Source organism: Salvelinus namaycush, chromosome 7, assembly GCF_016432855.1.
Source record: "Salvelinus namaycush isolate Seneca chromosome 7, SaNama_1.0, whole genome shotgun sequence".
NCBI classification, from domain to species: domain Eukaryota; kingdom Metazoa; phylum Chordata; class Actinopteri; order Salmoniformes; family Salmonidae; genus Salvelinus; species Salvelinus namaycush.
Window position 1 is genome coordinate 28481848 of NC_052313.1, and position 17168 is coordinate 28499015.

The following is a 17168-nucleotide window of genomic DNA, read 5'->3' on the forward strand; positions in this document are numbered from 1 at the left end:
TACCCTAGCGGGTAAGAGCGCTGGGCCAGTAACCGAAAGGTTTATGGTACGATGCCCGTGTCAACCAAGAGAAAACTCTGTCGATGTGCCCTTGAGGCAAGGCACATCGCTCTGGAAAATAGCATCTGCTGAATTACTCAAATGTAAATATAAGCTTAATCATTTGCCAGCTTATCTTTCAGTTGTATGACCATAATGTGTGAAGTAAATACAGACCGTATTCCATGCGTTGGTGGGCATGCATCCAGCAGGACTTGGAATACTGCGCCATTGTCTTAGCGCAACAGTCGCTGTTCCTTGAATGGACAGGCATTTGTGTATTAGGCATTTGTGTATTATGTGGCAGTGAACTCTTCATTGAGCAAATATTTGATTTAACTACGTTTCCTGTAAATGGAATTGCTCACAGAGTCTTCAAGCAGGTTTAGGGCTAACAAACACGGTTCTGTCTGTAAGTTTTTCAGAAGTTATTTGCGAAAGGCTAACCTCGTTAAATTTGACGTAGGGTCTCTACATTTCACAAGCAGACATTAGGCAGTTCAAAGCAGAGCGGAATTCCTGCAATTTTATCTCGATACGTTAAACTTCACATTTAATTTATTCATAGCTAAACACCAAACTATTGAGTAAAAACGCGCTTAACTCGCATTTTAGACACATGCATTGGTGTCAAAGGGAGACTTGCGCCAAAGTTGTGCAATTGAAGCAACAGTTCGAATTTTGATTTTAATTTTGGTAGTCTATGTTCCCTTATGGACCCAGAATGTCAATTTCCAAGAGCTATTAGAAAAAGACATGTAACAACTGCAGGTTTGAATATTTTCTTTATATCATTTTGTAATAAACATATAAATAATAAACTCTAGACATTTTTGACACATCGTTATGAAAGTTAACTGGAACGCTATAAACTATCCAAACTGTGCATATGCCGCATGTAATTTCTATAAAACTATTTCCCTATTACAAAATATGAAAAGAAAAATACATTTTAGTAAATTTACAGGAGTTACTTATTCATTTATTCAACGAAACGTTGTTTCTATAGGCTACTACTTATACTGTTACTGAATTGTCAGAATGTGCATTTCACATTTTCTCAAAGAAATAGAAAAAAGAAATACAACAAAAGCAGAGGAAATATACATGAGGCAGAATATCTGTCCCACTCTGACAACTCAAACGAAACGTTTCTAAAAGAATAGATTTCTTAATAAACAAAACAGTACAAGATGTCCAAGTCGTTTCCCAACTATTTAAATTAAAATATATTCTCGTATCTTACACTATTTCAAATAACGAAATGTGATTCGGTAACGATCTGTCAAAATCTAATTTACAATTCTGTGTATAAAAAATATAATTTATGGACCCCCACGAAGTTTGTTTATCCCCAAAATATAACAGTCAGTTGCACATAATATGCACAGAACATTGCAACCTGTCAAGAAGTTTGCTGCTTTTTACATGGTCTTCTTTTTCTTTGCGGTTTACTTGAGATATACAAAAATAGATTCTGCACAATTTGCTGGTCACACAGTTTTAGAATCCATCCCTGTGATACCAGCTAGTTCACATGAGAATAAATTATTCAAATAAAACTTTTAAGGCTCCATTCATTCTTTGAAAGGGACACATGTAAAAGTCTCTGAAATAAATATCCCAACTCCGCTGGGGCCTGTCTTTTTTATTCTACTATTGTTTATTGTTCTACATTAGTCTCATTTTGCTTTTCCATATGAGGTTTCAACTTGAGTTTAGTGACATCCCCAGTGGGTGAAGCGCGTGGCTATCCAAGAGCCACGTTCCTAATTGATATAGAATCTTGGAGTACCAGTGCACTCCGTCCTCGTGTAAGGTGGCGTTGGGCATGGAGTAGTCTTTCGGGGATAGCAACGAGGACAGCCAGTAGCTCATTCTGACAGGTGCAAACGCCAGGTGCGCTAGATTGTGGTCTTCAATTACCGCGTAACATGACGCAAGCACCTGATCTACCACGATGGTTCCTTGAACCGTCACAGGCGCAAATGACCCCTCGTGCTCCTCCGTGTAAATCCGTTCCACGGTGACCGACTTCAGTTGGTTATGCAAATCATCAAAGACGACCACCTTTTGTCCAGGTTTGACTTTGCTCGCAAATACTGCTGACATGCTGTGGAGATCATCCGTGGAGTTGTTGACCACAAAGAGCAGATGTGCAGCAGTAAGGATGATTTTCTGGGCTGGTTCTTTAGTCTCTAGCACATAAAACACTCTTCTGGTTGCAGAGTCCTGGTCCACGAACATGATGAAGTCGCTATATGCGAGGTTCCCATCACTGTTGGCTGCCAGCACTTTGTCGCCAACTCTGAGGTCTTTCACTGCCTTCCTGCTTCCATCTTTGAGAGTTACCGAAGCGGTGCCTGGGAAGCAGCCTCCTGATTTGGCAGCAACTGAGTTTTCTGTTGAAATAGAAGAGATTGTATTAGTGATTGTGAATATATACCCATCAATTATTTGATTTACCCATGAGAGCAGGGCGAGTTGAGCTCAGCACTGTGGAATATGTATGTAGCATGGACCTGACTATGAATGAACCACTGCCACATAAGCCTATTGTCTCTATCCATACTTTTAAAAGGAAAGAAAATTGTGATTTTAGGCGTATTTATCAATATCCTATAGGTTACATTACACCCCCCCCCCCCCCCCCCCCCCCACACACACACACAAAAACGTAGGCCTATTGGCTGCTCCTTGTTGCATTAGAGGAGAAAACCGAAAGCCCTGGGTCTGCTGACGTTAATTAAAAACCAATAAAGAGCGGACATTGTCATTCTAAATCAGCTTGTGGACCGAGCCATTCTTGGAAAAGAACACTTGCGCCTTTCCCAGCTTCTCTTCCCATATTTGCTCAGGTGCAGAAACCTCTATGTGACAATTCACACACATAGCCTAGTACTCTCAGAAAAAAAACATGAGCGCCGCAAAGACTATTTACCCAGTGGAGCCACTTTTCCAAGCCTCTCAAGATGCAGATTTGAATTTAAATGAGGGCCAAGACTCTAAATGCTTGCAGTCGACCAACATCAATGTCCCTTCTTTTTACCACCTCTCCCCCGCTTTGTTGTCAATCTTGATGACAATAATTCGGGCCTTTGGAGAACTCTTCACATTCTGATCTCCAGGATCACACTGTCAGTAAACACACACATCCACAGAATAGAACCGACCCGCTCTGAATTTCTGGATCTAATCTTATTTTAAGATTCCGTGGCATGAAATAAGGTGACAATTGAAAACTAGATTTGCCCCAAACGAATTCAACATTTGTAAGTCTAAATCCCTTTGGTAAAGTCACATGACCCCTAATGACACGGAATATATGATGTCAAAACGAGTGTGTTGAATTTTAAATAGATGTTCCATTCAATTCAAAACGCAAATGTGCTCTTCAGGAAGAATAGGGCTAAGTCGATTTCCATATGGTTTTTAGGAAACTCAAGAGATGATATTAACCCAAAAGATTTGTCTGAAGTACTTTGGTAAAATTCATATACATTTTGGATGGCCAACACTGATCCAAACATAGGCCTAGAATGGATTGATTCGTTCGAAAAAATAATACAAATCTACACATCTAAAGCTGCAATGTGTTTAGTTAACTCGAATAGCCTTCTCTTGACGTGCAATGATTTCGGAGTCCATAGCATATCAGTTAGCTTACAGGAACAGGGCACAAAATCAAAGTATAGGTCATGGCATTTTATGAGTGTGGGAATAGATTTTGTGAGATATATGGTCGTGGTTCCATCTGAGAGACGGTGTGGGGCAATAAAAGATCATGAAAAAGTCTGGTAGGGTGTATGCATTAAACATAAACAGGAAATTACCCATACACAACACAACTACCATAAAGATGGAGTGGGCCTACTTATTTGAAATCTAAATAGGCCTATAAATCTAGAAGAAATATAACTGATTGGCCTAAAATGGAAGGATAAGAGGTCACGGTATAACAAGTGAATAGCGAGAGGACACATAGTGGAAAACTCTGAAGGTTGGTTAACGAGGAAGCATCAAATAATATCCTAGAAACGTTTTGATTTATTTATAGAAACGTTGTTTATTTCTATCCAATAATCTATGTTGATGAATTGTCTAGCTGGAGTAGCATATTGTTAAAAGAAAAACAGTTTTATCATCAATAACTTTATTCGTTCATCGGTGAGAAATAGGCCTTTATACAAGGTAGACTAATGTCAGTAACTGGAATTTAGACAAGTTAAATGTGCGAGTTTAAATCGGACATAATAATGTTTTGAAGGGGAGGGCAGGGGGCTATATTCCCTGTTATTACCATCTTTCCCATTCACATTCGTTTTTAATGTCAGTGATGGTGACGAACTGCTTCTTAACTTGACACCCTACCTGCTTTGACAGAACAGTGGATGTGGGCCTTGGACTCGTAGTAGACCCAGTCGAATCCAGCCTCCACTGCAAGTCTGGACAGCGTGCCGTACTTGCTCTTGTCTCGATCGGAGGTCGTGATATCCACTGCCCTTCCCTCGTAGTGTAGGGACTCTTCGAAATGGTGCCCATCCTCGTCCCAGCCCTCGGTGACGCGGAGCTTTACCCCTGGCCACTGATTCATGACGGAGATAGCCAGGGAATTCAGCTTGTCTTTACATCTCTGGGGAAAGGAAAATGGACCAGTTGTCTATTAAGATATAGAAAATTCACGAATCATGCTCACTAGATGCTAATACCTTTTCATGTGTATCAGGCCTGGGTATTAAGCCTAAGTAATAAATTAAACTATTATGATATTAAGCTCACAATCTTAATTCAATGCCTGAAGGTATGGGCGATTTTGTAGATGCATGGTTCGAGGCCAAAACCATTGTCCTATAGAGTTGCCCTTTTACTATATTTCAAGGTCTTCAATGGTCTTTCCAAAGTACAAATCACTAAATAGTTAACATTTCATTACATCTGGTAAACCTGAATATCTCCAAGATTCCACCACACTAAACGTCAACTGTTATTCAAATCAATACCGTCCATCGTGATGTTGTATGGCACAGGTGTCAAACTCATTCCACGGGGGGCCGAGTGTCTGCGGGTTTTCGCTCCTCCCTTGTACTTGATTGATGAATTAACATCACTAATTAGTTAGGAACTCCCCACACCTGGTTGTCTAGGGCTTTATTGAAAGGAAAAACCAAAAACCTGCAGACACTAGGCCCTCCGTGGAATGAGTTTGACACCCCTGTTGTATGGAGTGATATAGCCTATGTGATGGGGATATATGTCTACTCACAATGTGAATGGTTTGTTTGAATTACCTAAGCTCGAATGTTCTGCGTGAAGAGCAGCGTCAGAGGGGCACATCTCAGATAGAGAAGCTTGTGATGAAAAATTGATAAGGCATTGCATTCGCTTCACTGGCCTAAAATATATAGATCTGATCCTTGGACAGGTGCGACCGCTCAATGGCCTATTTGTACTCTCTCCCAAGACCCAAGATGATATAAGATGTGATAGACTCCAATAAAACGAAATGCTGGAATGAATTACATATTTAAAACGCATTAGAATGGGAAAAATATATCACTTCATGAAACCAAGAATCTTTAGCAGGCTAAGATGTGTGTTTTCTTTGAATAAATAATTGATATTGAGGATAATCTTCAGAAATAACTGGGTTATAAAATAGTTTCCTGTAATTGGAACGTTGCACTTCCTAACCTATCTCGGGACCCTTTGTGAGATGCTTGGCCATCTCCAAGACAACTCTTCTCAACACTTAACAAATAGGGCCAATGTAAAATAAAACATCACAAAAGCGTATTTTCACCGCAACCAGAGGGAAAGCTGAATTATTCTTGTCGCCACAGTTCTTGGGACGTGACAGGACTACTCAACCGGGGGTTGACACACACACACACACACGCACACACCATCCTTTTCCGTTTGTAGGCAACGATCCCCAAGACATGCTGGTCATAAGGTTAGTCTACCAGTGGTATCTCAATTAGCCTAACCGGTCTTTCCTGCCAGAGGTCAAAACAAACTAATATTATACTCGCACTTGTAGCATGCAGTGGGTGAAAAAAACATTCTGAGTACGATAGCCGGAGTCAAGAGCCGTGAAGACTAAACTATTTATTAATTCATTGGGTCGTGTGCCGCAAATCAAGCCAAATTATGTTCAGCCACCGTGAAGCCCAGCAGGATCCCTCAGCGGCGCTTTGTGCTCAGACTATAGTTGTTCAACAAGCCTAGCCCGCAGCCTGCCTCTTAATCTTCCCACAAATGAATTGGTTAGAGGAAATACTTATCAGTTAGTTACCTGTCAGTGCAAACAACCCACTGGTCCGTCTCAATATCGCCTCGTTTTCGTGGCAATATTACGTTCACATTAAGCTGTGCTTGCTACAAACAGCCATGTGATGTTTTTATTCGCGACAGACTCTTCTGGGGCTGCGCGCTAAAAGTGTCGGTAAAGCGAGGACGTCATTAACTTTCCTCGAAACGAACTTGTTTTTGTAGTTGATGGAGCTGCTTGCAGGTTAACCTGTTCACTCAAAATGAGTTGGCGCAGCCTGGGGCACCACGCTTTTATAGTCATCACTTTAACTGGAGTTTTACTTACATTTAGGAAACCACAACAGACACACGTTTAATCTCAGTTGAAATGACAGTTTGATTAAACAATAGTGAGACTATTCCAGGAATCGATCGTATAGCCTAGAACTTTCAGTGCGCCTGTGCACCCACAGAGCGTCCGCGCGGTCCCCACGACAGCCCACTGGATGATTGACCTTTACGCACAACAACCATCCAATATAGAAGATGGCAAACATATTCTAGATGCTAACCATTAGCTCTTCCTATTATTCAGATATTACGTTGGTTTATCTCTAACTCGTGCCGTTGTTGCAGGTGCATCTATACATTAGGGCTACGCAGTGCGCCACTAAACAGCAAATAAATACTGAGCACTCCATACTTAATACATGTTTTGTCTGAACTTTGTTTATGCTTCCTCTTCTCATTGACCAAAGGTCATGCGTTCAAATGCCCCCGCCCATGTTTATGAGCCTCCTTTGCCTTGCCTGGTTGATCTAATGGAAACATGTCCTTTCTTTGAATTATAGTCTAGCACAAAACATAGAGAAATTAGATTATTTTGTCACTCACAATGGAATTAATGGTTTTTAATGGTTTTGCGCATTTGTTTATGCAGTCATAACATAATAAACACAAAATACACCCTCTACTCTATTCAGATCGATAAAGAAAGCAGGTAAATGGAGATGAAAGCGCATGGTGTGTCCAAAAAGCAGAGTCCTTGGCAAAATTCCCTGTTCAACCACAGCTTTAACGGGTAGTGGCCGAGGGCTATAGACAGAATATAAGGTTGAATCTCACTCTAGCCTCCATTTAAAGTGTGATAACGTATATATTGGAGGAAGGGAAGGGAGCGTTTAAGAGAGATGTTGAGACTGCACGCAGGGTGAATATTTAATCAGAGCTCGTGCCCATGTCGCTGTAGACGGTCCAGGGAGTCCGGCTCGCGCACCTCTACCACACTACTTCAGGTTCAGTCGCATTTTAAGGTGGCCGGACTGAAGTAATTCGGTTATTATTAAAATAGCAGCACAGCAAGTGCGGCATAAGCGTAATAAACACCCAATTTAGCCAAACAGTAGCTGGAAATCAAGTAACCTTATGGGCGCGAGACATGCTATCCAGACTGTGCATTTCTGACCCATATTTTTATGGACAATGCATGCAAACTAGCCACCCAGAATCTTATGAAGACATCATAGACTAGCATTCGGCTAAGGGAAATCTGATTCACAGAAACTACAATGCTTATTTGCCACTTAGCCTTTCCAAAGCAAATGCATTACGCAAGGTGCAGTCGGTGCGCCTTGCTATATCATTGCACTAATTGGCCGCGTCCCACCCATTTATGAAGTAGTGACAGTGTTCAGAACATTCTCAAAGAAATGTCAGTCTTCATGCGCCGATAAACACTATACTGCGAAAGGGTGAATACCATTATGCAAGAATATATCTGCATGCGCCAACCATGCATAAACAACACCGCTGCTACAGTCATAGATGCCAGATCAGATGACTGAAATTAAGATGTAATCTAAATCTTAACGGTGCAATAGGTGAATATCCTATTGATATATAGTAGGCTAATGCATAAACAGCCTGTGCGCGTCTGTACAAGACAAGGCCTTGATACAAATATAGATATGAGGAGAGAGAACCACATAAATATTTCAAATAAACTGCCACAATCATGAAAGCCGGGTGTCTTACCGAAATGCCAGTAGGCCTATGTCATGTCTCTGGTTTGATTATGAAAGCCTTACCCATGCAGGACCTAATCAAAAGTGCAATGCTCTGAGATTGAAACGGAACCTTTTCACACATCTGCTTTAAAAAGCACAGACCCGAGACCTAAATATGTCCTTATTTGTGGTGCGCAATCTTCATCCTCATGTGAAAGGTTGTGTTAGACAGTGTGCTAGAAGATGCACGGCATTAAACACGTATTCGTTTTACCTGAGTCATGAGCCGGTCCGCACCGGTGTTCTCTTCATCCTTAAAGATAATGTCAGTATTGTAATTGGGAGTCAGTTCTTTAAATCGCTCGGAGTTCCGTGTGATCTTCCCTTCATATCTGCCACTGGCTCCTAGGGTCTTCTCCGCGACGTTTGGGATGAACTGCTTGTACGCAAGAGGTGTCAGCTTCTTCGGATGTTTTCTCCTCCCGTAGCCCCTGCCCGGTCCACAACCCATCCCAGAGGACACCAAGGACAAGGAGATCAACCCGACCAGAACGATTCTTGTCAACAGCAGCATTTCGTCCATAAAATCTAAATTACTCGGAGCCTGTCAGTATGTTGTCAACCGGCGGCTGTTTCTATGTCTCTCCTGCCTCTCGCTCCGCTGCTTCCACAATGTCCTTGTCTCCACCTCTAGTTCGTCTGTAGGCTACCGTGCCCCCCGATCACTACCGTGGCAGGTGCGGAAATGAACGCCTCTTTAAAATAATAACGGAACACATCGAAGGAAAGACGTTGCTGCGTGGGTAAAAAGTGAGAAAATTAGCCACGGAATCTCTGCGTAGTCGAGCTACAGCGGCTTGTGCGAGCAGACCGCTTTTACTGCTATGTATTATAGCACCGATCTATGGCAGGGAGGGACCTGATTGGTTCGCCCAGACAAACCCTTCTGATGTTATCCCACAAAGAGTAAAACAATCTTTAAAGATTTTTTTTCCACCTGAAGGGTGGGTTAGAGGGGAGGGGCTGTACTCCATGGGAAAACATCAATTACACTTTTTTTCTCTCTTCCTCTGTTCCTAAAACTAACCAATTGATGAAAACCCACCTATTAGCCTATAGGCCTATGTTGTTATGCTATTTGACTTAGTGTGGGTGATTCGAATGTTGTGTCTAGAATTATTAGATCAACTTTGGTACACGTTGACTCCCCACTTGTGGGAAATAGCTTGAAAATCCGTGTGCACGCACGGGTGCGCATGTCTCTGACTGACTGGGTGTTCCTCACTGTGTAAGAGTGAGTCTATGTTAGAGTGTCTGGGTGGAAAGGCTGCATGAATAAGCCAGAAGTTGTCAAGAAGTTGTACAATTGGTTAACCATACAGCCCAGTATTAGTATTGCTTCTCATAGCCGCTGGTTGGAAACTAGACGGGTCAGAGGACCAAAATAAAATAAAAATAAAACAGCTATTACGAAGTATGATTTAGGCTAAACTAATGTATGCACACATGTCCAACTATACCATTTGACTCGGGCACGAAACCCCTCATTTTAGTGTAAGCATTTTAGTCTGCTATTGCATAAAAAGAGAACATCCTATGTTATGTGAAAAACCATGCGTTTATTTTCTTGCATAAAAAGAAATAAAACATATCAATGCGCATGACACTGCCATAGGCCGTGGAGCACACATCTGCTATGTGGATGCATGTCACGTTTTAGAGCCACCATCCAATTTTGTCTTCAGATAAAGCGTTGCATGGAAGCAGGCTTTTTTTAAATGGACAAAACTGGCAAATTAGGTCTAACTCAAATTCTATGTTAATGATACATGCGGTATGCGCGCTGTACATCAGCCTTACCAAAATTCGCCAAATGGTAATTATTGAAACGACACTGCAATACCATGTGCAAACACAAATTATAAGAGTAGCCAACACTTTTCTGTTACTTTGTGTAACACCTTTTAATACAAATGTTGAATGACATTTTCTTTATTGTTACAATAGGCCTAAAAGTATGTTGTGTGGAAGCATCGCCTACATGTTCAGATGTTCAGCCTTGGAACTAAGAGAATTCCTTAGCACTAAACATTTAAAAACACATTTTAAACTTTTAAACAACTTTTATTATTAAGTCTCTTTCCAAACTAATAACATCCAGGCCTATTATGGAATATAGTTATGTTTAGGCCTATCTTAATAAATTCACCCCAAATGAACAGAACCATAATCCCCAAAATATGGATAAAACCAGATCAGCACAAAAAGGTGTCCTGGTGTTTTGGGGGAAGAGACTTGGGGTGTTCTGAGGTTGTTATCCCAGGCCTCTCCTTCCTCCACATCCTGGGCCATTGGTTATTGGAAATGGCTTGTCAAGTGTACACAAACACGCTGCTGTCTGTTTGGGCCAGGGATCAGACCACAAAGCTTGTCCCCCAAAGTCCACTTCATTGACAGATTACGCCATGGTAACCAATGTATTCACTGGTCCATAGCAGCAGGCGAGGTATGTACGTTAATTGTCTTACTTTCTCTTGTCTTCACACGTTTGCAGGACCGCTCTCAAAGATGGTGTCTGTTTGTCTTGGGAGACATATTAACGCTCTGCCTCTGCTCCTCGATGGTCAGGCCTTTGTTAGCAGGCCCCATTGCAGATAATGATTTGTTTCTGCTTCAGGAGATGACCAAAACTCAATGTATGCAAGAACGTTCATCAGTATCCAATTGATGCTGTATGGCAGCTCATATCTGAGCTTCACAAAGAGATTGTGATCTGTTTAGATTGCTTTCATCAATAGTTTCTGGGTTTATCTAAGTAAACTCCTTGTCGATGACTTGGCAATGTGTGAACCACTCTGGTCTGACACAATATAAAACATTAGCAGAGGCCTTGAAGATATTGCCAGGATATTACCACAGTGAATGACCATTGTAGAAGCAATAGGGGTCCTGTGAGGCTCAGTTGGTAGAGCATGGCGCTTGTAATGCCAGGGCTGTTAGTTCGATTCCCACGGGGGACCAGTTCGAAAATGTATGTCGCTCTGGAAAAGTGCATATTGTAAATTGTAGTATTTCTCTGCTCTGATACTATATATGCATATTACTACATAAATAAGTATCACAGAAAAAATCTGGGGCTCGGTTGACTAAAAGTCTAATGGGAGGAGCTTTGTACGTAATCACAAAACCCTTTGTTCAGTAAGGAGGTGCTGATTTGGGTCGAACAAACAATGGATTACTTAGCATTTGGAGATTATTCTTAAAAATGGCTATATGTAAAAAGAATGTATCCTGGGTGAACTATTGGTTAACATTGGTGTTCCATATCATAGTGATCATGCAGAAATATTAATAGTTATGATTAACATATCTTTGTATGTGGCACCAGAGCGGGGGAGATCCTGGCACCACAGGAGAGACAGGTTAGGTCTAACTTAAACCTGCCCTGGCTGACCTTCAGCACTGCCAACACTGTGTCCGTGGCCCATGCCAGGCTCATGCCAGCTTAGGGCAGGTGATATTAGGGCAGGTGATGCTACATGTCACTTAATGTGCGCAGGAACATGATGAAGCCCTTGCCAAAAGATGACCAATTTAGCTAGCAGAGCGTCAGGCCAAACCGAGTACAAGTACGAGTACTGTTCTGAGTACAAGAAAAATAACTTGATTATCTACGTATAGCTGTGCACACACCCTTGAAATGCCTCTATGTTCTTTGTTTCCAGAGTGACAGGAGAATCTCAGTTGTCTCGGCAGTAGGCACATTTCAGCAGCCGTCAACATGGAAGTCCTAAGTAAACACAGGGAGGACTAGCCTACAGCTGCAGGAGACGTTCCAAAACCAAGGGCAGTGTTAAAGCTGAGGTCACAGGCAGTGAACAGGAGTTCAGGTATCACTACTCTGAGATGTAGACCCAGGCAGACATGCCAGTGATGTCACCCAGGTGCCTCAAAATCACAGGGACTGCCGCGCGGTGTGGTGGGGACTGGTGAGGCAGGTGGCGCCCTTACCCTCAGACTCCACCAACCCACCACCACATCCGCCCTGCCCTGGTGGCTGATGCCATGATGTCTTGTACCAACGAACCAACTGGGTACATTACCTCAATCACACGAGGAGAAGAGAAAAAGGCCTCCCTGTAAATTGGTAACTAAATGTGTGAAATGTAAAAATGGTAAGCAATGTAAATAATGCAGACTGGAGGCCATGAATAATGCAACCTCTACAGACGACTAGGAGGCTGGGCTGCTGCCTGGGCTCCGAGGGAACCAACCAGTCCACTGGAAGCACAGCTGACGACAAGAACACAGCCCAGCCAAGCATCTCTTCTCCAGCATTGACACAGCCATAGCCTCCGGGGTGAAGTTTCCCCTAGGTACAGATCTAGGATCAGCTTCCCCTCCCCCAATCCTTACCTATTAGTGGGGGAAATGCAAAACTGACCCAAGATCGGCATCTATGGGCAACTTCACCCTACTCTGAGGCCATGGACAGAGGGTGGGGGGGGCAGGTAGCCTAGTGGTTAGAGTGTTGGACTAGTAACCGAAAGGTTGCTTGATCAAATCCCCGAGCTGACAAGGTCAATATCTGTCGTTCTGCCCCTGAACAAGGCAGTTAACCCACTGTTCCTAGGCTGTCATTGAAAATAAGAATTTGTTCTGAATTGACTTCCCTAGTTAAAGAAAGGTAAAATAAAGTGGTGGGGGAGGGGACGTGAGATATCTGGATGATCTGAACACCGGGGCAGAATCTCAACAGCATAATATTTATACAGTGGTAGAGACTAGTCCATTTAGAGAAAACACTCATAAATAGTAGAACATAGTCACCAGGGACAGCAGAGCAGTAGCAGAGAGCCATGCTAACTGCTACCAGGAGTGACACGGCAACAATAAGAGTTGTTTGATGAAATCATTAAAGGGGGATTGAAGGGCATTATGGATTGTGTAGCGCCACTGAGCCTGTTGCATGTGATGGATGATCCACTGTGAGGAGTAGTGAGATGGATGACTCATCAGTTCTCTCCATGGCCATCTCCATACATCTCCCTTCCAGGTGACTACGGGTATGTCCTAGTCACCTGGAATAGCAACCTATTCGCTACATAGTGCACTACTTTTGACCAGAGCCCTGGTCAATAGTAGTGCACTATATAGGGAATGGAGTGCCATTTGGGATGCAGCCTACACCACCTTCGCAAACCCTTTTTTTCTGCCATGTGATTGGGGCCATATTCCATAGGCCTTGAATGAAAACACCCATCCACCTCAGCCATACCCAAATAAAGCACTCATTGGTTGTTTGAGCATGTTCCCCTCACCAGTTTGAGCCGGCATGGAGGATCTCGATTTGCCTCTGATCTGTTCAAAGCTAAACAGGTGGCTAATTTTGCACAACACAGTGTTAACCAAGCATGTGGCGAGGTAGAATGAAAGGGGCTGAACAGAGCTTTTGCTGGTCTAAGTCCTTCCATGACTGTTCTAAGTCCTCCTTCTGTCTGAGGTTTTGATGGATTAACACTGCAGAGTGATCACGCACACACACACCCTGTGCCAGCTAGTTCTCTTTTTGTTTGGTAAAAGGTTCCTTTATTCGACCCAATAGAAAACCATCACCAAGGACAAGGTTGATAGTTTCAAATGGCAGGTGTCCCGATTCAGGGCTTGAGGGCTTTCATCCTGGCCTGAACCTTTGACAATCTGCGAAAGGTGAAACTGGCACACTTACGCCAGTTATGCCACAACCTTTCCCCTTTCTATCTTTGAATCACTTAAGACGGTACAATCACGCTTTTAGAGAACACTGGTCATGATTTGTATTGAAAGGATTGATATGTCCTGAAGGCATTTCATTTTGAGTTACAATGGAGATTGCACAATAACAGTACCTGGGATTGTAGCTCTCGGTGTGTCACAGAGTCTGTAAAGATGTTTTATTTGCTCCCTGCAGCCGCTCCCAATACTTAAACATTAAGCGCCAAGGCTAGACAGGCAAAACCACTTTGAACTACGGAGTAGGGTGAACCCAACGCGCAGGGGAGGGGTGGAGGGGCATGGTTAGAACATCCAGGCCTTAACTGGGATAATGCTTGATTAGGAGAGAGTCTCATTCCACTTCTGTTGACACATCACATTCCGTGTGTAACATCAGTCCTAATTCCTTCACTGGTAGTCACACAAATACCAAATTATAGATTGTTTTAGAGGATGGCTAAATAGATCCTGTGTTTCTGTGATAAGAGTGGTTTGTCACACATATGGATGTTTAAATGTACTGAAATCATACCTAGAAACCAAGGGCAAAAACACAATGACTCATGTGCATGAAATCAAGGCCCTCTTCTGTTGTGAAACCGTAATGGCCGTTTCAGCCACACAGACAACAAACAAATGATAATTGCGTTGGCGTGACAAATCTGGATATGCAAGGTCACAATGTTTATGGTGAGAAAACTCTGCTTCGGCTTGATCTGTTCAATCTGCGTTTTCTTTTCTCGAAACCTGAGGACACAGATACTATCTGTGTAATGATCCCGAGTCCTTCAAGTGTGTGCCATTTCACCTCAGGCCTATCGAATAGAGTCTATAAATTAACCCAGGAACCTTGCAAACGCCAAATAGCTTAAATATGCCACAGGAACAGGCTACTGCGCTTCCTCATGCCAACCACCCCTAACCACCCCAGTATCTGCTAGTTATTATGGTATGATAACATGCTTGCCAAGCACACGTCTTCTCAATCTGCTCTTTCCCATCTAAGTTAATAATTTCTGTCCTTGGAGCAACAATGCATCAGATTCTCACTTCGTTGGTTCTTTGTCCGAAGTAAGCTTGGAGGAAATGTTGTCCTGGATTGATTCCAAAGTACTGCTCATGCTGTCTGAAGATACAGTCGGTGCCTATTTCCTAATTGATTATGATATTAACCAAAGGTAAAGTAACCATTAACTTCATGAGTCACGGGCTGCATATTTGTAATGTCTGCTTAGACATCATAAAGCAAACGAGTCAAAAGTAGACAACTACCTCATACCAATACAACTGACACAGACCCAGTTCAGTCTACCTAACCAGCGAGCGACTTTGATGATCATTTCTCTTCATGGACATCACACCGGGAGTGAGAGTCGTCTACATAGTTCACAATCAACCTCCAAACGTCAAACCGTCAAACTGACTTACTCCTGGGAAGAATTGTGAGTTTTCTGAGTGTGCGTGTGTTTGTGAGCGTGTGCGCCTAGACTAGCTTTTAGAAAAACAGCAAAACAGAAGCTAATGAGGCGAGTGACTGATAGCGGAGTGGGTTATGTCAATAGAGTGTGGCAGGTAGGCAGACAGGTAGTGGGGCTTAGACTGAGATTGCATACCAAATGGCACCCTGTTCACTATATAGCGCACTACTTTTGACCAGAGCACTTTTTGGTCAACAGTAGCGCGCTATATAGGGAATAGGGTGCCATTTGGGAAGCATGCTGAGAGACCAGCCCAGTGTGGAGGAGACTGAAGAACCAAGGTGAGGAGAGCAGAGTTGTGAGCGGCGTTGAAGGGATATGTCAAACGGCGCTCTGGAGGATGAGCCTGGATAGTAGCGAGCTGATTAGACCTCAACCGGCGCTGCACCTCTGAGTCACACCTTCCTAGTGACCCCCTGCCAGTCATTCCTCACCCCCCCTCACCTCTCCACCTCACCCCCCCCCCCCCCCCCCTACACCTCTTCCTCATCCCCCCTCACCACCTCCCAGAATAATATAATCTCCCTCGCAAACAAGGCACCTTAACAAAGGCTCAGTCTTATCACTTCTGTTGTTGTCGTGTCTGCGTATTGCTGCCGCGTTGTCGTGTCTCTCCAAATGGCACCCTATTCCCTATGTTGTACACTACTTTTGACGCGCGCTGGTCAAAAGTAGTGCACTATAATGGGAATAGTGTGAGGTAAGGCTGGGAATTGCCAGGGACAGGCTCTGGTCAAAATTAGTGAACCCAAAAGGGAATAGGGTGCAATTTGGGATGCGCACGGTGTGTTAGCATGGAGATCAAGCTCAGACCGTCAAGCTCACCTCCCCTTTCACAGACTTTCAGCTCTGAAGCCTCGTAGACACTTCAAACAACACATGACTATTATAACAATAACCAATCAGGCCCCTGTTAAAAAGATGTGCTTATTGCTCACGGATCTCGTCATTTTTTAAATGTTTGAGAGCACATGGAAGTGATACATTGAAGACACTTGTGTTTATGTACCTTCTGTAGTGGTTGCGCACACAATTGTGGTTTGACCCCTATTAAAACAGCTTTCATGTCTGATTAGTAACTGTGTAGAAATGTATCTTCTCATACCTGTGTCTAATGTGTCATACGTACCTGGTGGATGTTCCATACTAAACTCTATCGTATTCTGGTACCTCATTTCAGGTCATCAAACTGATTTCCGGGAAGAGGACATACTCAAATCGACGCTATTGCTGGAATGACAGACAGATAGATAGACAGACAGATGGACTTGCACCAGCTCTTCTAGGTGTGTCCTTTACATTGTAAGTCCACACCTCACATACCACACCGATAATACCACCCCTATGAAAGGAGCAGAGAAAATCTGTCTCTCTCTGCCGCTCCATCTCTATCTGTTTCTCTCCTCTGGGGGCCTCTCTCACTCGCTCTGTCTGCGAATTATAGTGCTGTTAGTAGAGATATAACATTGGCGTGTTAGATTAGTGCTGGGATAAACTACTGTGGGGTAGACAAAGCCCAGCTACAGCGGCTCCAACCTAAAGAGCATGGCTATCGATCGCAGGCTGCTGCCATTGATCGTCCATTCCCTTCTGTGACGTAATCACGTTGTCCTCGTTATCTGTCTCACCAGACAGTGTC

General features: G+C 43.1%; 1 protein-coding gene across 1 annotated transcript; it reads right to left on the minus strand.

Moving 5' to 3' along the window:
* Positions 1–906: 906 nt before the first annotated feature.
* On the minus strand, positions 907–9079 carry LOC120050426 (sonic hedgehog protein A-like). The gene is made up of 3 exons (XM_038997016.1): positions 8572–9079; positions 4411–4672; positions 907–2441 (listed from the first exon to the last, which is right to left on the minus strand). The coding sequence occupies exons 1-3, from the start codon at positions 8878–8880 to the stop codon at positions 1747–1749; spliced, it is 1266 nt and encodes a 421-aa protein (XP_038852944.1). The 5' UTR covers positions 8881–9079; the 3' UTR covers positions 907–1746.
* Between the last annotated feature and the right edge of the window lie 8089 nt (positions 9080–17168).

Coding starts and splice junctions, on each gene's coding strand:
- LOC120050426 (XM_038997016.1), bottom strand. CDS start 8,880: ATGGACGAAATGCTGCTGTTGACAAGAATCGTTCTGGTCGGGTTGATC. Junction 4,673..8,571: donor CGGACCGGCTCATGACTCAG/GTAAAACGAATA, acceptor TCCTTTCCCCAG/AGATGTAAAGACAAGCTGAA. Junction 2,442..4,410: donor CCACTGTTCTGTCAAAGCAG/GTAGGGTGTCAA, acceptor CTATTTCAACAG/AAAACTCAGTTGCTGCCAAA.